General features: G+C 43.4%; 1 protein-coding gene across 4 annotated transcripts in view; it reads left to right on the top strand.

Annotated features, from left to right (window-relative positions):
• LOC148650923 (ankyrin repeat and IBR domain-containing protein 1-like) overlaps positions 1-22,492 on the top strand; it is a 70,893-nt gene extending 48,401 nt beyond the window's left edge. For 2 of the 4 annotated variants that reach the window (XM_088600559.1, XM_088600560.1), the window contains exons 6-21: positions 2,060-2,268; positions 4,791-4,879; positions 5,231-5,375; positions 6,635-6,801; positions 8,587-8,675; positions 9,172-9,302; positions 11,114-11,248; positions 12,110-12,196; positions 12,305-12,371; positions 13,028-13,173; positions 13,364-13,542; positions 14,380-14,431; positions 14,622-14,696; positions 17,783-17,894; positions 18,651-18,784; positions 19,534-22,492. In XM_088600559.1, the coding sequence (XP_088456685.1) occupies positions 2,060-2,268; positions 4,791-4,879; positions 5,231-5,375; positions 6,635-6,801; positions 8,587-8,675; positions 9,172-9,302; positions 11,114-11,248; positions 12,110-12,196; positions 12,305-12,371; positions 13,028-13,173; positions 13,364-13,542; positions 14,380-14,431; positions 14,622-14,696; positions 17,783-17,894; positions 18,651-18,784; positions 19,534-20,307 (2,591 nt within the window). In that variant the 3' untranslated portion in view covers positions 20,308-22,492. The remainder of the gene's footprint in view (positions 1-2,059; positions 2,269-4,790; positions 4,880-5,230; positions 5,376-6,634; positions 6,802-8,586; positions 8,676-9,171; positions 9,303-11,113; positions 11,249-12,109; positions 12,197-12,304; positions 12,372-13,027; positions 13,174-13,363; positions 13,543-14,379; positions 14,432-14,621; positions 14,697-17,782; positions 17,895-18,650; positions 18,785-19,533) is intronic. The other 2 variants (XM_088600562.1, XM_088600561.1) reach the window with 2 other exon arrangements.
• The last annotated feature ends 203 nt before the right edge of the window (positions 22,493-22,695 follow it).

Here is a 22,695-nt window from a genome sequence, read left to right as displayed (position 1 = left end):
GCATAAGGAATGTTACCAATGAGAGGTGGCCATACAGCTCATCTACCGCATTTAGTTAATTGATTCAAAGATCTCATCCAGCCAGGATATCGGCTACAACAGCCACAGCTAGGTAGCTTAGTCCTTCAGGTGGGATATTCTTCCTGCTGTTATAACTGAAAGAGTTTTGAATTTACTGTTGCTTGTTATGGAGTAAAGTGCAGAAGCATGCCGCTTGATTAATATGGAATATTAAGATAAAGAAAGAATATTTGAGGCAAAATCTGGAAAGATAAAACATAATGAAAACTAAAAATGTAATATGGAATGATGTACACCTCTGTACTTTTCATAGGCGCTTAACATTTTCCTTCATATTTTTATCGATTTTACAACTATGTCCATGTCAAACCATAAGCTGTGAATCAATGAAGCCCTCATTTTGAAATAGCCATGTTATGGTTAGAATGCACTCTTCATAAGGTATCACTTACGTTTTTTGTGAATGGCGACGTCTCTTTTCATGTTTTAATCCGGGCCCTGCTAGCCTGCCACCTGTCACCTTCTGGCGCCTTGACTGAGGCGCTGAGTGAAAAGTGGATTACAGGATCCGATGGCGAAGCCTGGCTCGTGCCAGCTGCCAGCTTCTGTCCGGCCGAGTAGAGCAGTCAGCAGCAGCCAGCCCTGGCGCTCCTGTTCCTGGATGAATCTCCCGAGGAGAAGGACACCAGCAGTTCAGACATGTGCCTTGAATCGGGCCTGCAGTCTGCGCTGTCAGTTTTTCTGTTGAGGTGCTATTAATGTGTGCCATGAAGGTAATGTTGAAGATGTGCTCTTAAGGTGTGGGCTGTGAGGAAGTTTCTTGCTGAGATCAGTGATATTGTTTATGCACAGAAAAGAGGCTGATGAGTGGGTGTGGGCTGTGTTGACCAGGCCTAGGGCTCTTTCACTGCTTCACACCCCGCAACACAGTAGAACAATGTATTGCCTTTGAATTCGCTTGTTGTTGAATTAGCGACACTTTTTTAATTAACCAAAATGACTGTTGATGCTGTTCGATGACCCAGGCAGTGCCGGAGAGCGGATTTTTGTGGATGTATAAACTGTAATTAAATCGAGCTGTCAAACGCCTCTTTGCTTTCCCTGCCCCGCTTCTGTGCAGGCACTCTCTGGTTTCTTTGTGAACATCCCCTGCTGGGCACACTTACATGCCATCTAAAATTGATCATTTGCTCCATTCTACAAACAAAAGGCTTTGTAGTGCGTTAGTGATCTGTGCTGCATGTGAAAATCGGCCATGAAAAAGACAGAGGTTATATTCATCCTGGGACTTCAGTAATTCCTTCCAGTGTTTCCTGCTTGGCTAGTCTCTTTAGCCGCAAGGAGAGAATTAATTTAGATGCAGATTAACATTCACATGTTTTTGAAACAACAGCAGAGCAGAGAGACTAAACAGCTTCAGTGTGACAAAGAGTCAGTCTGCACACGAGAAAGGTGGCAATATTTTGCCAAGTGTGGATGACTAAAAAACTCTTTCTCTGCATTCTGAGTTACAGACAGTGCACAGTGCAAATCAGAGGCTAAAGCAGGCTGACAGCTAAACCTCTGGCCTGTCAACAAGTGAAAGAATTGTTCTGGTGAACAAGTGGTTCTGGTTGGGCACAGAACTGGGATCTGAAGAAGTGCCGCTGAGATCCAATTTTAACTGTTGGAAATGTAATTTAATTTAGAAATGCACACATGATGCACAGCTACCTTTCTAGTTCTAGTTCTAGTTTCTAGGGCAGTGGGCTGTAAGGAAACAACATTTCGGTTTTACTACCTTGTGTGTTACTTACTACCACTTGTATGGTCTCTCTAACCCATGCCATCTGCCTTACAAACAATTGTGGAGTCTAGAGAGAACCTTTATTTCATCAGCACTAGCATGTGCTCTAAACAAGGGGCTGAATACCTCTTCAGCCCCTTGCTTTTCCTCCTTTGTCGTTGTTTCTGGAGCGTGCAGTTGTGGGAGCCGGGTCAGTGCAGTGCTAAAGTAATTGCGGCGCTAACTCCATGTCACCCTTCTCCTCTTTGACAGACTGGGACAGGGAGAAGTTGTTAGAAGCATGGATGTCCAATGCTGAGGACTGCTGCCAGCGCTCAGGAGTGCAGATGCCCATCCCCCCTCCCAGTGGGTATAACGCGTGGGACACCCTGCCGTCCCCACGCACTCCCCGGACTACCCGTTCCTCCGTCACGTCTCCTGACGAAATTAGCCTGTCTCCCGGGGACGAGGACATGCCTCTGGTAAGAGTTCGTTCTGCACCATCCACTCGTCCTGGTATAGAAATGAAGCCTTTGTTCCCATTGTAGTAGCCGGCAGCCATATCACCCCTGCAGCTCACCACTGGCAGCCCGCTGGAGCTCAGCAGGTGTGAGCCTGGTCAGTACCTGGGATGGGAGACCTCCTGCAGAAAAACTAAGGTTGCTGCTGGAAGAGGTGTTAGTGGGGCCAGTAGGGGGTTCTGTGTGGGTCCTAATGCCCCAGTAGAGTGACGGAGGACACCAAACTGTAAAAAGGCGCCGTCCTTCAGGTGAGACCTAAAACCGGGGTCCTGACTCTCTGTGGTCATCAAAAATCCAAGCTGGTTTCTTGAAATGAGTAGGGGTTTTACCCCGGTGTCCTTGCCAAATTTTCAGTTGGCCCTTACCAATCATGGCCACCTAATAATCCCCATCTCTGAATTGGCTTCATTACTCTGCTCTCCTCCCCACTGAGAGCCGGTGTGTGGTGAGCGTTCTGGCGCACTATGGCTGCCGTCACATCATCCAGGTGGGGCTGCACATTGGTGGTGGTGGAGGGGGGTCCTTTGAATGGAGTTTCCAGGAAAGAGCTATGGAAGTAAGGAATTGTTATTAGATTATTCTTGTGACACCTGCCTGTTATGTATCATAACAATGTTGACTTCTTCCTTGAAGCCATGTTTGCAATGTTGCCTTGTGAAGCCTAATTACCCCGTATTGATTAACCCCCCCGCCTCCCAAATGCAAACAAACATGCACACAGATGCAAAAAACACGATTCCCTGGATAAAACTAATGTTCACTTTCTGGGCCTTCCCAGGCAAGTGAAATGGAGGAGGTCTTTGCTTTGACTTGCTCTACCAGTTTCCTGAAATGTTCGTTTCAGCCAGAGACAGTGTATACAAGCATAAATGCTAAATCATGAATTTAATATATCATGGCATTGTATATAATACCATAAGGGCATTCAAGGATATCTGCTGAGTGTGAATATTTTACAATATGTTTTTGTGCGGTGAATGAAAAGACTGCTCTTGTCTTTAGAGCTGAACTTCTTTGAAGAGTTACTTAAAAGGTCACTGGATTTCAGCACAATCAGTCCTTTCACAGTTTCAGCCTTAGCGCTGGCAGAAAACAATGAATTCTTTTTTTCGAAATATATTTGTATTGTTCAGTCAGTCTATGCGCTGAAACATCATTGCATCCACAATTTGTAGATAAGTGTCTGTGAGACTGCTATTCCGTGACATTTTACACATCCTTATGACAGGAAACAGCCCCTGGGTGACATCCTTTTGACAGGCAGAATAATTTCCGTACTGATCAGTTCTGCTGCATAGCTGACCAAATGCATGTAGTGCTTTTAAATGGCTTGATTGTATGTTTGTACAAATTGTACAGTAGTGGAAATGTGCATCATCAAGGCTCACTGCCACAGAACTAATGCTTCTAAAGGTGTCATCTATTATTCTGCTGAGAATATTTACAGAATATTTACAGAAGGCAGGTGGTCGTGGAGCAGATGGTAACTTTCAGACATTGGCTCAGTAATATGCTTTTTTCCAAATAAACAACTGAAGTTGTTTGTTGAAGTATGCTCATGTGATGTTGTTAACTTGTTGCAATTTGAACTCTCATGTAATCATGGCCAGTGTTAATGAAGACTTTTGGTGGGTTAGCTAACTTGAGAAACTGGGTTTCAATACCTTATAAAATTGTCTCCTTAAGGTAAAGCACGTGAATGTGAAACAAGTATTGGTTAGTTTCCTTTTGTGTTTTCAAAATATATTTAAATCTCTCCAGTTCCTACACAGTTTAATGCAGATTGTAGGATCTGGAATAAAAATAGAAATTTGAAAATATCAGAAGAGTTTTTTCAGTTCTTAAGAAATACAAACTATTAAAGAGTCTCTGAAGAATCCCGTTCTCTGTGTGAATTGTCATGATGTGCACTCATTTGCCTAAATGATCTCAAATTTGATATAACTTTGTCATTTTCCTTTTATGTCATCTTCCACAGCCATGTTTTTCACAGACCTTGTTTCATTTATTTAAAAACAAATTGAAGAAACATGTATATTTATGTATCATGTATGTCTCCAAATAGTAATGCTTAAACGAATGTGTGCAGATATTGCTTTAGCTGTGAATTGGAGGTCACGGTATGTGATGACAAGTTGAGTCTGCAGTCTTTATATGTAAAGTATTATCATGCCGTAATACAGGAAAAGCCTCAGTTTTAAGAGATTTTGTGTTTGACTTGCCTCACTGTAGCAGCACATAACTCTTTGTACTAGCCTCATGAAAACCGATTTTCCTCTCAGGCTGGATCTGTATTATGTGCCTCTTCTTTAACGTGAGTGCTTGCAGCACTCAGCTGTTATTGCTGTTTTGCAATCCTTTTTACAGAGGATCAGAGTTCCGTGGTTTCAGTGGTAAAAAAGATGTTGGTCTGGGCAGGCTTGTTGAAAAGATGTGAAAGTCATGGCTGTTTTTCTCATTACTTTTTTTTCCATTTCTCCTAGTGTGGTATTTGCATGTGCACAATCTCTGTGTTCGAAGACCCAGTGGACATGTCTTGTGGACACGAGTTCTGCAGAGCATGCTGGGAAGGGTGGGTGTCTATTTCACATGCCTGGCAGCTGCTCTGCTCTGTTTATCCTCTACACCGAAGTAAAAATTAGAATTATTGAATCCCAACAAGAGCAGTTAAAGTTATATTAAGATTGTAGGTTCCTATCACATTTAAAGTAATTCCCTTCTGTGTTTTCTGTGAAGGTCAACATTTTTATCTCCATGAAGCAGTGCTTAAAGATTGTCTGTTAAATAACAAAATCTCCTATAGTGCTCTGTGGAGATTACTGATTGCTATCAGGTTTTTGATAGCAATCTGAAGCCGCCCGGTGAAATAGAGGGAGTAAAACTGTGTGTTTGTCCTTGTGACTCTCCATCTTGTTCCTGTCAGATTCTTGAACATGAAGATTCAGGAAGGAGAAGCCCACAATATCTTTTGCCCGGCCTATGACTGTTTCCAGCTGGTTCCTGTGGACGTCATAGAGAGTGTGGTCTCGAGGGAGATGGATAAACGCTATCTGCAATTCGACATTAAGGTACAGATGTCACTTCAGAAAAATAAAAAGAAAGATGCTACTCACTCCACAAGGAATAAAAAATCCACGTGCTACACTGAATTAATCGATTAAAACAGATGTAAAAATGCCTGGGCTTGTGTGCTGACAGAAAAAGAAATCTTCCGTCTTTGACATCCAGAGCTGTAGTTACATGGCGGATGTCAGCGATGATCTGAATTTGGTTTGCCGGCGCACTGCTCTGTCGGCGCTGTCATTTTCTCCTGCTGCGCCTCAGCTGCCTGCCAGTGGGGTAGTGGCCTCCCCCTGCCACCGCCAGCTCGTGTTCAACTCCTGCCCTGTATTCTCTCCAAAGATCGCAGCTAGTTATTTTCCCCGAAGCTCGTCTTGCTAGAGGGTGCTTTCTGGGAAACGTGCCATGGCCAGAAAACTAATGATATAGTATTACAGGGTTTGCTCATCCATGGTGACTGTAACGGCCCTTTTTATCTCATCCAATTGTATTGAAATGTGCGGTAGACCTATGTTCCCCTCTATATAACTGCTAAGAGAAGAGAATAGCAGAATAACAGCTGGGTAATCCTACTTTTACAAAATAAACCTTTCATCAGTCGGGATGAAACGTAGTTTATTTAAATGGTTTTTATAAATGATTTGGAATGATCTTTTTTGGGTAAAGAGAATTTCTGATTATCGTCTTTTACGGGGCGATGGAAGAGAATTGACTTCACTGTCAGGGGCAGTAACACAGAACCAGAGTTACAGTCCCTTTAATATCACTCACTCCTTCCCCTCTTCTCATCTCCACTCACAGACTCTCTCGCTCCTCTCAGCTGTCTGAGGCTCGAAACTTCACCTTGCATCTTTTACAGAGTACACGTAATGTGAATTATTTAAAAGCGAAATGAAACAGGCTATACAGCATGAACACTGTAAGGCAAGAGTGGGGGGGGGGGGGAACTTTTTTTTCTTATTCTCCTATATAAAATATTAAAATAACTGGAGATGCAAATCTTTAATAATGAATCAGCCCAGTCCTAACACAATAGCAATTTTAGTACTCAGTACAATGTAGTACTGAGTTTAGTTGATGTACTACTATGTCAACACAGTTTTGTAAGCTGTAGAATTTGAGTTACATCCGTGAACAAAATCCTGTGAACGCAGTGTGTTCATTGTCCCACATTGTATATCGCCGTGACTGGGCGGGTTATTCTTCACAGGGCTCGTTAGCCGTCGCCCTCTCCTCTAGCGGCTGACCCCTCCCCGTCTGGTTTCAGGCGTTCGTCGAGAACAACCCCGCGATCCGGTGGTGCCCCACGCCGGGCTGCGAGCGGGCGGTGCGGCTCTCCAGACAAGGCCCGGCTGCCTCCGGCTCGGACTCGCTCAGCTTCCCCCTCCTGCGAGCCCCAGCTGTGGACTGCGGCAAAGGCCACCTCTTCTGCTGGTCAGTGAGAATCCAGGTGGACTTTCGGCCGCAGCTGGACGGAATGGCCAGCAAGCGCCTTCCGGTGGACGTAGTTAACTCACACAGGGCCAGTATTGGAGTGGAGGAACAAGTAAAGGTTTATTCCATGCTAGAAAGAGAAGAAAAGAAACACAATGTTTCGGCTGTGGAGCCTTCTTCAGGTGTAGCACCTTTTACCTGTCCCTTTGCAGCCTTCGCATGCTGACACAGCTGCCTACTTGAACTACTTCAGTGTTGGTGTTGTCTGTTACAGAAACTGATGTTCCATGTACATACGTAACTGGAATTATAACTATCTGGATTCATTAAGAGTCTTATCAGATTCCTCTGTTTGAATACTATTAAAAAAATCTGTCAGACAGGCTGATAAGTGGCTTTTCTACTCTGAAGACTTGTATCCAGAAATGCAGGTTCTGCTGTTCTGTGTGCAGATCCTTCTCTCCTCTGGGCCTGTGGTGATCTTTACCTGTGTGTGTGGCAATTTACAGAAATTTCCCTTCCAGTTAAACTGGAACTGTGCTTGGTGGTTTGCAGAGAAATTGCCATTTTCTACGACATTGTTTAGGAAACCAAGCAGAAAGTTGGCGTATTACAATGCTTTCGCGAATGCTACAAGGAGTAACAAAAAAAGCTGTCAAAGAATCTGCTATAAATTTTAAATAACCAAATTGCAGTCGTAGTTCTGCTGTTAGACACAAGCATGTGGAAAAAAAATAGTTTTTTTTCATCATACGTAAAGGTGTAGCAATGCATGCCTGCTAGAGGTGTTAAAGCCCTTGTGTAAATTCTTGGAAAAATAATTAAATTGCATCCTAGTAAAACCAAGAGCTAAAACAGCCGAGGGCTTCTCCACCTCCTGGAGCCTGTGTCAGTGTCATTCGTAATGAGGGATAGGCTGTGACAGGCCTAAGGTCCTCCTCCTCTCTCCCCCTTCGCTAACCCCGGGGCAGGCCAGAGGCAGGCCGAGGCCTCGATCTGCCCGCAGGCGCCCCGTGTCAGCCCAGCTCAACATCACGATCTGCTGCCCTGCTGCGTCCAGCCTGCTGTCGTGTTCATGCTCTGTTCATGTGCACAACACTTCTGCAAAAGCAGCTCTGCTTGGGTTTGTCCTAGCAGGGCACCTGCGGTACCTTAGTAAAGGGTCAAAAGACCTTCCAGCAGAGCTGGAAAGCTGTTGCTCAGTTTTCTGTGCAGTTATGGAGTGTGGGAGTGTGTTTCCCCACCATGACAAAGTTAATCATGCGCTCTGAAGAAGTGTGGACTTGAAAATTTAAGTGAGAAAATATTTGCACGCCATCGGTGTTAGGTAACTGTTGTTTCATCTCATCTCTAGAGAGAAATATTTCACCATCAAGGCTATTGAAAGTTGCTCCAGTCACAGCACTGCAGTCTGACTTCAGATATATCTGTATTCCAACAACTAATGCAGTGGACCTGAGGGTAAATGTAGATAAAAACTGCAGGACACCATACTGCTCCAGCAGTGAATCACGCGTTCAAACTTGAACATGATCTTAGGTCATCTTGTAACTACACAAAAGGCACTATGAGGTGGAAGAAAACCAGATGGTCTGTTCTTTTCTGCAGTATATCTAACGTTGCATATCTGTGCTAAGAGTTGTGTTTGATTTAAGAGTGTAAATGACTGCAACTCTGTGCTTTAAAATGCTGCTTCAAGGATGGCACTCTGGTTTTGATTGAGCTTAGATTGACTTGATGAAAGAATCCAGAGCTGTGGTCGTGACATCTGTGTCTTTCCTTCAGGGAGTGCCTGGGAGAAGCTCACGAACCGTGCGATTGCCAAACGTGGAAGATGTGGCTCCAGAAGGTCTCGGAGATGAAACCTGAAGAACGTGAGTGCATGTTGACAGGTGTCATTGCGTCCTTGCGGTTAAGGTCAGCAGCCTGCGCAGCTCCCTTTGAGTAGAATACGTCATATAAGCAAATCCAATTGTGTCTTTCTCACCCCATTTTTTATGGTGATAGTGAGGGCTTTGTGTTGGCTACATTAAATCTGATTGGCCAACATCCATGATGTTGTTTCTGAATTAATCCTGCTTTACAAGTCTTATGTCCCTACAAACCCTTTCAAAGGAGCATAGAGCTTGACCATTTTGAGCGCGGTGGAGCTCTCTGAATTTCCCTATAACAAATATTCTGTTCGGCGAGCCAGTCTTCACTGTTTTGTTCAGCCGGAACCCCTTTCCAGCTGTACGGTGGCTCACGAGCAGCCAAGTGAGGCGTCTCACCCTGCGAGCGCAGCCTGCCGTCTCGCTGAAGCAGTCCTCTTTTTCGGCTGCCCCCGGCGTGGCCAGCAGTTCTAATTTTGTTTCTTCTCTCCCTGGGAAGTCGTCGGCGTGAGCGAGGCGTACGAAGACGCAGCCAACTGCTTGTGGTTGCTCACCAACTCCAAGCCCTGCGCCAACTGCAAGTCGCCCATCCAGAAGAACGAGGGCTGCAATCACATGCAGTGTGCCAAGGTGCTCTGCAGAGCGTGCGCTCGAACACACACGTGCTCCGAACTCGGAGCACTTCGCTTCGTTCCCACCAGCTCCCTGCTATTTCATGGGCTGCCTTGCTGTAAATCGGCATTAGACGCTCCTGAGAGCAGGAAGGGATCAGCCATATGGCGACTGTCACATTTCCAGCTCACAGCCAGGATGACGGTTGGAATCAGATTTGAAATACTGTGGTAAATTAAACTAGTAATGGTTTTAGCAGATGAAAGTTATGGCGTAAAACATCACAGTCGAAAGGAGTGGAGCTTGTAAGAAAGCAGCATGTGGAATGCCTGAGATGTGCTTTGTAGATTGAGGGCTTTTCTTGTGTTTATGCAGTGTCTTAAGCATATATGGCACTGAAATCAACTGTCCACTTAATCACTGAAAAGTGGAGTTTTGTTTGTTTTTTCAAGATGTTTTCTGTTACCGTTGTCCCTCCTTGAAACAGAGAAAGTACCTCCTAGTTTATTTGAGAGTGAAATAATGCAAAGACGTACTATAACAAGCGCACACACAAGACCAATTCCATGTTTTGGAGCCTTGCTGGCTTCTGTCTGGAAGTGTCTTTTTGTGCTGCCTGTTTATTCATTTCCTAGAGTTTGCTTTGTGTACAGTCCTGCTCCGAGGGAGGTTAGCAGTCCCATCATTTTTCATCTTTAATCTTGACACTCGAGTATCAGAGCCAGGTTTTTGATTGAAATGAAAAGAAAGAGCTCTGGTCTCACCATGATTTACTTAATGGAGGCTTCACGCAATGTCCTGGCCAGACAATTGCCAGGGAATGGGTTTCATTACAGAAAGCTGACTGTCAGATAGACTTAGGCTCTATATAAAATGAATTTATATTTGTGTCAGTATTGTTCGATAGAGAATGCAGCTCAGACTGGCCTGCAGTAATCCTGCTCACTTAATGCAGTACTAATGCAATACTGTAAAAAAATATTGGCTTGATCTATGAGAGGCATTTTAGCTAGCTTCCACAAAGGGGAAGGATTAAGTGAAGAGAGCAGTAGTGGGGTGCTCTTGATCTTGTTCTGATCTATCTGGAAAAGGAGAGGCTGTTCATATTGCTCAGAAACACCCAGTATTTGGCTATTGGCTATTTTCAAAATGAACCTTTTGTCCTGTTTGTTAGAAACAAGTTGGGACTTTGTTTTTACAGATGCAGTATAGTACAATCTGAGAGAAACATTCACAACAATAGACAGGAATATAGAATATTGATTAATTACACCTCAGTAGGGTTTCAGCTGGTCTGCCTTTCTATAGTTACCTGTAACTTATAGGGATAGTGGACATCATATTCAAGGGCATTAATTTCTGAACATGTCTTTTTTAGAAGAGATTTCCCCTTCTCGTGTACACCAACCACACACCATCCTTCCTTACAATCTGATAGATGGGGGCGGTTTGTTCCGTTTATCCCAGTAGTTCCCAATCCTGGTGCCCCACACCCCATTTGATTTTTGTTCCAGACGAGCCCTCACAGTCAAGCCCTTCATCATAATTGACTTCATAATAATAAGGTTAACCTGAACTGATTTTCCCCAGCTCTTAAACATGTGAGGTTAAATTCCAATCTTGTGACGGGAGACAAAATGCAAGTATTCCAGCGAAGCAACTTCTTAGCTCCAGCACAGCTTCGATGGTCTGATGAAGGAGGGCTGGAATGAGGGCTCCAGGACTAGGACTGGGAACCACTAGTTTGCTCTATGCAGAGAGATCTGAGGAAGGTCTTAGGGTGGCTTAGTGTTGGGCTGTAACCCTGAGTGACTTCTTGTTGTTTGCAGTGCAAGTATGACTTCTGTTGGATCTGCCTTGAAGAGTGGAAGAAGCACAGCTCTTCCACGGGCGGATACTACCGCTGCACGCGCTACGAGGTCATCCAGCAGGTGGAGGAGCAGTCCAAGGAGATGACTGTGGAGGTCGGACACCTGCACTCCCTCATTCTGCAGACATTGAGTCGTACACTGCGGGCTGTGGTTAGCCAGGAAACATAAGGAAGGTCATGAGGGGGAGCTGCTCATCTGCCTGGGCTGTAGCTGTAACTAATCGATCTGGGTTTCTCAAAGCCTCAACAGCGTGGCAGGATAGTTTGTTCCATACTCGAGAGAAGTTCCTTCTATTCTCAGTTTTAAACAAGAACAGAACAAGCGATACCGCATTTAACTTGCATTCCACAGTTACTGTCTTGTTTTATTGCTTGTGGTTGTCTTAGTCTCATCTGTTAAATTCGAAATGTCAAACTTAAGTGTCTCCAGAAGGACAGCACAAGAACATAAACGATCCACTGTGTGTAAAGTAATTGACAAAGTAAATGTTTTTGTAACTTATTCCCCAAAGACTGTTACATGTTACATGAGCTCTGTTATCAGCTATTGCACGCGGTTGGGTATTTTGGCTTTTCATGCAGATATACTAGCAATATCACTGCTTCGGCAATTTCACACCAAAGTTGGGGAGAAAGATTTTCATTTTTTCAGAACCAAGCCTTAAAATATTTAACTGTGACACCCAGTTTATAGCAGTGCATATATGTTATTTTGCTCTATATGTGCATTTTGTCTTAAAGAGATTTTTATGCTCTTGTGTGAAAATAAAGAGCACCAAAATTGAATGTTAGCAAATAACTATTGACAACTTAAGATTTTGCATGATGGTGTAACACTGTACAAGAAACAAGCGCTAAGTGTTATTCTGCTGCCCCCAGTAAAAGTGTCTGAATTCCTGTGTGTGCTGTCACACGCAAGGGAGATGGTCGTAGCTGAAGGGTTTTTGTGTTCCAGGCTGAGAAGAAGCACAAGACCTTCCAGGAACTTGACCGTTTTATGCACTACTATACAAGATATAAGAACCATGAGCACAGTTACCAGGTAGGTGGCAGAGAAAGATCCAAGCCTCACAGTAACTGGATCACATTATCCGGAATAATGTAAAAGCTGTAATTAACTGGTCCCTTTTTTCCTGTGATCCTCGTCCAGCTGGAACAGCGTCTCCTGAAAACAGCCAAAGAAAAGATGGAACAGCTCAGCAGAGCCTTGAAAGGGCGTAAGTTATTGAGCAAAATAACTTGATCCGGGCTGGATTGATTGGTTTTAGGGTCTAAGCCCTTTCCTGGCTGTGGTCAGACTGTTGGCTTAAGAGGTATGCTAACTGTTGATCGCTGCTTGTCTGGTTTTTGTAATGCCTGGCCTAACCTGGTACCACTTTTACAAGCAGAAGTGTCCTTGCTGATAAAATAGTACATTTGATCATCCCTGTTCCGATTGCTCTCTGACAAACGGCACGCTAACAAGCCCCGCCATAGATTGGAGACCTCTGAATCGGTGGCCATATCAGTGCTGTCAGTCACCTGTGTGACTCAAGACCCAAGCTGACTTGGGCTCCAGGCTCACTGTGTAGGAAGCGCAGGACAGGGTGACGGCTCATGTTTTTTACGGCACTTTTGTAGTGTCATCTCATCCAGGCTGGTGCCAGGGTTTTGGGCTGGAGTTGGCTAAAATTAATCTTGGGCAACTCCTGTGCCCCAATATTAGGCCAAGGGGCCTACTTGGTGCTGTATTGTCACCTTTAAGGAAACAGTGTTTGATAATTTACCTGAGTTTCATGCATGGAAAAGCGGTGGTATTGTCCGCACTCGGCAGACTGTGAGGTGAGCTGGACACTGCCACACACCTGTAATAGTACCGTTCACCTCTCCATAGGGGAGGGGGGCCCCCCTGACACCACCTTCATTGAAGATGCGGTGCATGAGCTCCTGAAGACTCGACGCATCCTCAAGTGTTCTTATCCTTACGGATTCTTTCTGGAACCCAAAAGCACAAAGAAAGAAATCTTCGAACTTATGCAGGTGAGGAAGCGCGGCCGTTTTTGTGTGAGAGATTGGGGAGGCCCGGGGGCAGGCGGCCATTATTAGAAAAAAAAATAGATCGCGGGAGCTGGGCGGCGTGATTAAAAAACGACGGGTCCCACGGCCGCGCAGGGTGGTGGAGAGCAGGCACTGACCCCCTCTGGTCTCTTCCCCCCCCCTCCGCCCCCAGACGGACCTGGAGATGGTGACGGAAGACCTCGCGCAGAAAGTTAACCGGCCTTACCTCCGCACCCCCCGCCACAAAATCATCCGGGCAGCTTGCCTCGTTCAGCAGAAGAGGCAGGAGTTCCTGGCCTCGGTGGCCCGGGGGGTGGCCCCCAATGACTCCCCAGAGGCCCCCCGCCGCAGGTCAGGTGTCCGTTTCTCCTCCCGGCGCAGCCCAGACCTCCCTGTGCAGCGAGACTAATTAAGGGCTTTCTGCGAGGCTCTGGTGGTGCTGACCCTTTTAAAAGTGTCTTTTCCAGTTTAATTTCGCTCATTAAAATAAGCTTTTGGCTGCTCTCTTAAATTATACAGTATTTTGATGAAGTAGTTCAGATGTATGTAAAGTAAAGCACTTTATACTGTAGCTCATTTGTGAACTGTATGCACCATTTTAATCCAAATTAAAATTAACGAAGCCTAAAATGTTAGGCGGGAAAATAATTTAGTTACTGGTGATTTGGAATTGGCGTTTTGTAGAGGAATTAGTTACCTAGTCGATGTTTTTATTCATTTACCAATAACAGTATTAGATGTCCTGTATTTCTCACTGTGCTTTGATTAGGCTAGGTCTCTACTGTTACAGCTCTGTGAGACACTTGTCCTGTGGGAGGAAAGCCTCTGAGATAATATCGATCTTTCGTCAGTCGTTTTGTCTGCTTTCCTGGGGCAGCTGTTGTCATGTCTCTCAAGACTGCGTGGAATACATTACTAACAACACTGTCATAGCTCTGAAAGCCTTCCTTCAGCGCCAGTGAAAAATCTGATAGCCACAACCAAATAGTGTTATAATAGAAGCAGTTCTTTGATCAAAAGGCTTGTACTTGCATTCTTTTAATGGGTTATGGGCAGAACTCTCTCTCTCTGCTGTGTTATAAACAAATAGGTAAGTATTGTCATAATATATATCTTTTGAAACTTGAATGTCAGATTCTTTTCCCAGTTAAAAATCAGTGCGTGCAATATTTTGTTTTCTGTTTACAGTTTTGCAGGTGGAACCTGGGACTGGGAATACTTAGGTTTTGCGTCTCCAGAGGTAACCATTTGTTCAGGAGTTGTTGTTTTATCTGTAGTATGAAGGTTGTGTTTCATATAGTTCATGTTGTTCAGTTCATCAGTAGACATAGAGCATGTGAGTAACTTGCTTTCAGTAAGCGAATGTTTCAGATGCCTAACAGCTGTGATGCAGGAAGGTCACTCAAGTGTTATTCTGTTCTAATCTAAAGATCCTGAGGAATCAATCAGTTCTTGGAGGGAATGATCAAAGAGAGAACTGTCAAAATTCAGGAGGCCAGCAGCAGGTATTACAGAAGCGACCATGAACATTTTCATACAAAGAAAAAGTATTTTTTTTTATTATCATTCTAATTATTATTAGTTAAAACACTGGGGTGCTTTTTATCCCATTTTTATCATCTTTGTGTTTTTAATTACCCTTTTCTCCATCCTAAACCACACAACAGCAATGTAGTTGGAATGAAAGTTTTCATATTTTATTGACTTTGGCTCCTGGGATCAGTCTGCTGCTCTGCACTACTGTCCAGTGAGACCTTGTTCCAGGCGGATGTTAAAGGCATGCTTGATGAATGGTGTTGAAAGGGCTTTCGTGAGTACTCTGCCCAGTTTCGATAAACTCCGTAACCACTTTGGGGTAGGTTTTAATGCAAATCTCACCGGTTCCTTTTGTTTCTTTGCATTTCTTTTTCTTGCTGTCTTAGTATGAGCAGCCTTAAGTTGAGATCATTTGGCTTAAATGAGATTTATTCTCTTGTGGAAGTCATTAGTTGTTCCTGTTTCGGGGTCTCTGCTTTCTTGGTTGACTGACATTTGGATACAATCTGAGCCCTTGTAAATTCATTTGAATGTTCCTATATTATCTGACTTTGCCTGTCTTTTTTCTCTAGTGCCCTGGCAAAGGTGTCTTTTTCTCGAAGAATGTGTTCTTGTAACCTTTGTATTAAGATCAATGACACTGTTAGTGACCCCACTTCTCTAATACCTTATGCATGCTTTGCCTTAGCTACCAGTTTAAAACGATTTCAACAATCTCACAGTTGAAAATGCAGAATAAATGAATAGGAGAATGACAGAGCTGCAATCCTTTTGTCACGCATGCCTTTAGACCCCATTATCCAGGATTATAAATTGGCAATACCAAAAAGCTGACACTAAGGATAAATAAATTTAAACCCTAATTTAGCTTTGCCACCCTCTTCCTCTTGTTTTCATAGCCCCCTGGTGACTTTTTGTCATGTTTCATTCTGGTTGCATTTATTTGAAAACAATACAAGCCAAGGCTGTTCAGTTTTCTGTGGGAAATTAGTTTTTTAGTTGAATCGTTTGTTGTCAGTGACTGCGTGTGTCACTTGGGAAGAGTTTATATTTTTTTAGATTGATTTTCTTTGACAATGCTAGTGATGAATATAAATACAGCCCAACAAATAGGACAGAAAAATCTGTTGCTCCTTCATTATCTCTTCAGGGGAGCTGAAATGGAAAATTGATTCAGCAGATCACATACAAACATCCAGAAAGGTTTCGTCAGACCTTAATGAACTTTTATTACTGTAGTAAAGCTTTAGCTGTTTTCTAAAGCTTCTATTTTTATGATAATACTTTGGATGGCCTTCAGTGTTTCAGAAAGCCTGCATATTAACATATGCTGTAGGACTTTAGAATACGCTATGCTTGAAAAGAATAAAACTGCGAATGATATTTGATAATGTGAACACAACACCTCATTTATTTATTTTAAAATAGATCAGGTCGATGAAATGTTCTTTAAAAGAGAGAATGCAGGGCACATGATACAGAAATGAATGTCTTCACTATAATGTATAACTTGTCTTATCATACTAAATCATTGTGCTGCTGAGAGCTCTAATTCAGTTCTCTAGGCTTTGATGCTGTTTATTAACACTGTCACTCCTTTATGTTTATCCTGTGTGTACATGCAGTATACGTCTGTCTGTCATTGTTTCTCTTAGACTGTATAAAAAGTTTCTTTGTGAAATTGATGTGATCAATTGAAAGAGAAGCTCCCCGTATGACACTTAGAAACCTTTTGCAGCTCAAACTTGACAACATTTTGTGGCAAAGGTTTACTTTTTCATCCCAAATGGGAATTTGGAAATTTGCAGGCAGGTAAAACATAAAAACCCAATACATTTAACACAACATGAACCCAGTAAGAAATAAGAAACACATGTATAATGAGATAAAATATATATACAGTAAAATATACTGTCATTTGTCCAAATAAAACAGGTTCATAGCTGACTAAGATAACTTAGTTCTGTTGCACTTGAATTTGGATAGTGGAAATCGATGCCCAGATGGAATGGGCTCTTGACATATTTACACATTATATGAAATGAGGGTGTCTGTTCCAAAACAACATGTCCTGCAACACAGTTGGAATCCTGTTTTCTTCTTTATTTGGTTCTTAAACAGAATTTGTGCACATTTCACTACCTTTACTTTCAGTTATGTTTTTTATGTATGAGAAACTTGACTTTTTTAGTCCTGAAAAAACCTTGAAGATTGCAATGTTTTTAACTAATATTAGAATGAAGCTTAGAAAGAAGGAGGCATTAAATAGTTATTCTAGAAATGATTTTTGCTAAAATACAGTTAATATCTGGAACTGATACTGAAAGCCATCTTGAAAAAAAATGCAGCTTGTTTAGTGCAAACAGAAAAATTAACTTCTAGTTAGTCCTGCTCCTACACGCACACACAGACACACACATATATATAATAGCAGTTTTGGCCAATAATTTTTTTCATGGGTAAACTGCTCTCTTGTAAATTAGGTGGGCAGCTTGCCTGCAGTTTTCCTACAAGAAAACCAGCTCCTTTATATTAGATATGGAAACAGTTCAAGATGTGAAGAAGCATCTCATTACAGATTTTCTCTATTGTTTGTTGTGCTTTTATGAGGCTCAGCTAACACTAGAGATGCAAAGAAACTTTCTTTTTCCTTCCCTTGTTCAACAGCGCGATGCTGTCTAGGCATCTCATTGAATCTGTTGCCATAAAGTGAAGTTTTCTGCATGTCATTACTGGCACTGAGAGGCCTTGAAAGAACAAGTTAGGCTATGCATTGTATCATGGCCTTCAGGCATGCTAAGCATAGCTGACCCTCTATTACGACCAGTTTGTTTTTTTCCACATCCTTCGTGTCTCGGATTGCCTTGTCTTGTTTTTCCGGTGTGTGCCTCTCTCCGGTGTCCTGGCAGTGAGTGGACGGGTGGGGTCCAGTGTGAGCCCACGTCGACAAGCCTGCCAGATGCCGTGACTGGGGCCAGGTGGCGGGTTGTAGGGCTTGGCTGGCAGAGCGATGGTGCAGGAGGGGTGAATTTGCCTCTGTCTGTGGATTTTGCAGGAGTACGCTGAGTTCCAGTACAGACGGAGACACAGGCAGAGACGGCGTGGAGACATGCACAGCCTGCGCAGTAATACTCCAGACCCTGATGACCCCAGCGAGAGCGCTTTAGGTACACAATGCAGGCCTGTGCTCCTCAACACATACACTTAACACTGAGAACACTGAACACTGAACAGAGAGCTGTGGGAGTAAGGAGCAAGCTGCTCGGTTACACTGTTGAAGCTGATTCCCTGGCTTTTATTAAGAAACAGCTAGACAAGATCCTCGGCTCAATTAGCTACTGAACAGAAAACAAATAACTGAGAGAAATGCCTTGCTCTCCTTTGTAATTGCAGGTAATAGTTTAGGAAAATAAATTTAAATTTGGTTTAAAATTCTTTCAGCGTGATGACTACCGCTCCCAGAGCTTGCCGACTGATAGCGTGAGCCTATGCAAGACGACCCACTTCAGTGTAATTTCAGCTCTTGTAATCACAGATGTACTTAAGCAGATAGATTTTGTTTATCGATAAAGCTAGGACTCTCACCATGCACACACTTAGCTAAAGTGACGCTGCTTTTCGCCTAATTACTGGTGGGGTTTTCTTGGGCTTCCTGATGAGTGGACTCCTGTCTTAATGGGGACAGAGACATTTTTTCCTGTCTCTCACCCTGGATGCCTGAAACGTCTTCCTGCCTCTTTCACCCCTGGGGCTTTCCAGCGAATGGGGCACTAAAGGGGTGTACAGTAATTGTACAGCTCCACCGACAGGAGTCGGGAATGAGTTGCGTAAACCGGTATTGGATGTGGCTGGGAGAGAGGAGGGCTGTGTTACGGGACACGAGAGTTTTCTGACTGCTGCTTTCTCGGCATGCTCCCTGTTAGATGCCCAGCAGGGTGACAGCAGCCGAAGACATGACACCTCCATGGTGAGTTCAGCTTCTATGAGTATTCTGCAAAGCTCTTCGCTTCATGACTATACCCCTGTCAGTCCCTCTGAAAACCAGGACTCGCTTCAGGTACCTGCCCTGCTCTGCCTTCTCTCCTTCTCCATTTTCTTTGCTTTGCTGCATGCTTCTGTTTCAGGAACAATCCACAGCCACTGTGGGGGCACCGCTGTGCCCCTGGGCTGTGCGTTTCCCTTTGAATGTGGCCAGCAGTTGTCTTAACTGAATTTCAGGCACATACTGTACCGTGTTCTGTAAGTATTGTCCTGTCTTTTTAAATGTTACTGTATGGTGTAACAGAATGTAATTCTTCAAATGTTTACAGAAACAAACGACAACTTTCATTTAACTTGAAGACATTTTTGTACAGCACATCGCAAATGAACCAGTGTTCCTGGGGATATTGTTTTAGTGTATATCTGCTATCTAGGCTTAAAAGGGAAGATCTTATCCCAAGGGTTTGTCCTGCTATGAACCTTGGATCTGCCAACAGATTTGTTTGTCATACAGTTAGTTTTATCAAATCAGCAGTGTTGCAGATCGAAAATGCATAATTTTAAGTAACTTTCATCACTAAACCAGGAGACGAGATGAAAAAATAAATTATTTTGCTTTGAGGATCAGTTCACTTGAAGTTAATTCATCAGCGATTAGCTTGTACGAAAAAGAAAAATAAGTCATGGGTACTCAAAAAAAAAAATGAAACGGAACCTTCTCATTAGCAGAAGTGTGAGTGTTAGCAGTTTTCATTGAAAGAAAATGTTATTCCCACAGTGAGAACAAAGCTGGTTTTAAAGGGCCTTGTGCTCTCCTCGTTGCAGGCCCTGAGCTCTCTGGATGAGGACGATCCCAATATTCTCTTGGCCATCCAGCTGTCCTTGCAGGAGTCTGGCCTGGCAGTGGGTGGCGACCCCCAGGGGTTCCTCAGTAACGAGGCCTCCCTGGGGGCGATTGGCACCTCCCTGCCCTCCAGGCTGGACCCCGGAGCTCACAGTGTGGAGGTGCCCCGCGCCTCCCTCAGCAGCTCTGAGCTGCTGGAGCTGGGAGACAGCCTGATGAGGCTGGGAAACATCAGCAGCCCCTACGCTGCAGAGCCCTTCGACAGCCTGCAGCCCCTCGGGGAGACTTCCTGCCGGGTCTTCTCCTCCTCCAGCGACACGGACTCCGCCAGCCACGACCCCTCGCTGAACGCTAACCTCCTGGGCAACATCATGGCCTGGTTCCACGACATGAACCCCCAGAGCATCGCGCTGGTCCCCTCGGCCTCCCCGGACGCCGGCACAGAGGCCCAGCCACCAAGTGGCAGTGAGGCGGCTGGGCCGCCCCGAACTGGAGACCCGCAGCCGCAGAATCCAGAGGAGCAGCAGCAGGACCTCCTGCCGGCAGGCAGGGACACGGAGCCCGACAGGCCGAGCCAGCTGGAAGGAGACATCGTCCCGGAGAGCACAGCCCTGCGGGACTCCACGACGGACAGCGAGGAACAGCCCTGCGGCACGTACCTCCACGACACGGACTCCCCAGAAACAGACTCGAACCCCAACCCTCAGCCAAGCAGCTCTTCTCCAGAGTGGGAAGAGCAGGTTCATCTGGTCTGAGAACTGGCAGACATGTAGCTGACCTGTAAAGTAACAACCACTCTGATTGGCAAACTAGCAACTGTGGCAGCAATGTTCCTTTGGTAGCACTAAACAAGAGGCTCTATGTTTTTTTCATCTCTTTCGGGGGGTGGGGGGGGGAATGCTGAATCCCGGAAACCCTTGTGCGGCGCTAACGAAAGTAAATGGCGGGCAAAGGTGGGAAGGAATCTCACTTTTATTTCGGTGAGACAAGATCCTGCTCCATCCCATCGAAGAGGATGAAATTACAGGCAAACGCCATCCGATCAGGTGCAGCCGGTACAAATGCATCTGTATAAACAATGTCTTAAACGGGATTGTGATGATAATAATTCAAATTCGCAGATTTTTGAGATAGTTGCTTGTTACTCAAATTTGCGATAGTTTAGAATATGCATAAACATATTTGAAGTGCTTTTTCGACATATACTCCATTGCAACACTCCTCCTCAGTCTGTTTTTCTTTGAAAAAAGTGCTGTTGAGTGTGACAATATGCTGAGACAGCAGGAATGGAAATGGAACCAACAACACTGCTTCTTCGTGGCAGTGATGTCCAAAGTACAATCAGGGAGCTCTAGTCTCATTTCCATAAGTACAGTATGTTCTACCTAATTCTGTGCCAACAGGTGCCAAACTGTAATCAGTTAGAGAATACTAGGTTAATCACATGCAAATCATGCCTGCATTGCTGAGAACCAGAGTAATTTTCATTAACCCATTCTTAAATGTATGAATAGCTACCAACAATTCAAAATGTGTTAAAAAATGCAAGCTGGTTTCTCAGCTTTTTTTTTTGTAGAACTAAACAATCGAAGCTGCTAGTGAAATTAAAGTAGGAATGGGCGCGACAGGTGCACTAGTAAATAAGACACTTTATTAGAAGTGCAATCAGTTCCTTTTTTTCCATAATTTAAGCACTGTAAAATGCCAATGTAATTAGAAGTCAAAAAGCTCAAGCAGAAATTTGAACATGCAGCTCAGGCAGGCTGCATCAGTACCTTCAAACGGTTCTTCTACGCAATCCGTCGCTGTGCCTTTGTGTGATCTTGTTTAATTTATTGCCACACTTCATAAAAACGTTGTTGAGCACGCATACAGAAAATCAGCTCCTGCTGTCATCTTTTCAGTGGTACAGTCAATAAAATATCAGTGTCCATGATACACCAGTTTTAAATATTTTTATATACATTCTAGGATTCTCTTTAGCTCATTCGATATTTTCAGTTTTTTATTGCACTGAAAATAGCGCGAGTTTTTCCATAACTCTTTCTGTATAATATTGCCAAATGCATTGTGGGTCACTGTCGGTTAACTCTATAACATTTCATTTGAAAACTTTTTTTTTCCATTTGTTGTTTCTCTTTTGATTATTATTTTTTTTACTTCAGTTAAGGCATGCAGTCTAAGGTTTGTTTGTTTGGCGAAACGTACTAAACAGTGAAGTTTACTGCGGAAGAGTAGGACACGACTGTGTCTCTGAGATTAGTTTCAAGTGCTTAAAGAACACTACAATACAGAACAGGATTTAAGAGCTGGCTTGCTGGGATTTCTTTAAAATTGAATCTCCCTGATGATTTCGTTGAAAATAATAATGTTAGAGATTTTTTACAGCAAAATCAGAGTCCAAACAGATTATTTCTCAAGTTGTCACCTTTCTCAATTGGGCTTTCCCAAAATTGGTGTGTGGCTGTACCGAACTAATTTGTAACCTGATCAATAGAGCGGTTACAAAAAAAAGATTTGTATTGCATTGAAATTTGTCTTGCAAAAGTGAAGCTGTGTAAGAGTTCTGTATATGGAATTAGTGAACTTCGTGGGACTTTTGTAAAGCTTTGTTTGAGTTGTGGAGTTTAACCATTGTCTACTTCTGTGTAACAGTGTGCTGTGCATGAAAAAAGATCATTAAATTCAATTTGTATTTTCTTGGTACTGAATTTTAAAATTTGTCATGGCAAATGACTTTAAAAATTGGCAAACCTATTTTGTAAACCAGGTGAAATTTTATATTGTAAAAAGCAACTTAACCTTGAAATGCTATTTGCACTTTCATAGCCTATACTTGATACATTCCCAATTTATATGGAGTAAGTAATGTTTGATGTCTGGCCAATTAATGAAAGTATCAGTAAAGTTTTACTCTTAATAAAGATTGTGTAAAACTTGCCTTGTGTGTTTTTTTCTTTCATTCAATTTTAAAATTGTTTTGTGGGGTTTACATATTGGTTGTACAATAAGCCAGTGACGTTTTCACTATAGTGAGTCAGAACTGTATAAACTTGTGACAGCTAGTATATGATCTTCATTGTGGATGATGCACAGTGTCACTAACGATTAATTGCATGGTAGATAAAGTCAAGTATTTGTCA

The sequence above is a fragment of the Lepisosteus platostomus genome, chromosome 12, assembly GCF_059453375.1.
Source record: "Lepisosteus platostomus isolate fLepPlt1 chromosome 12, fLepPlt1.hap1, whole genome shotgun sequence".
Lineage (NCBI taxonomy): Eukaryota > Metazoa > Chordata > Actinopteri > Semionotiformes > Lepisosteidae > Lepisosteus > Lepisosteus platostomus.
Note: the sequence above shows the minus strand (reverse complement) of the source record. Positions and strands in the feature narration are given on the sequence as shown.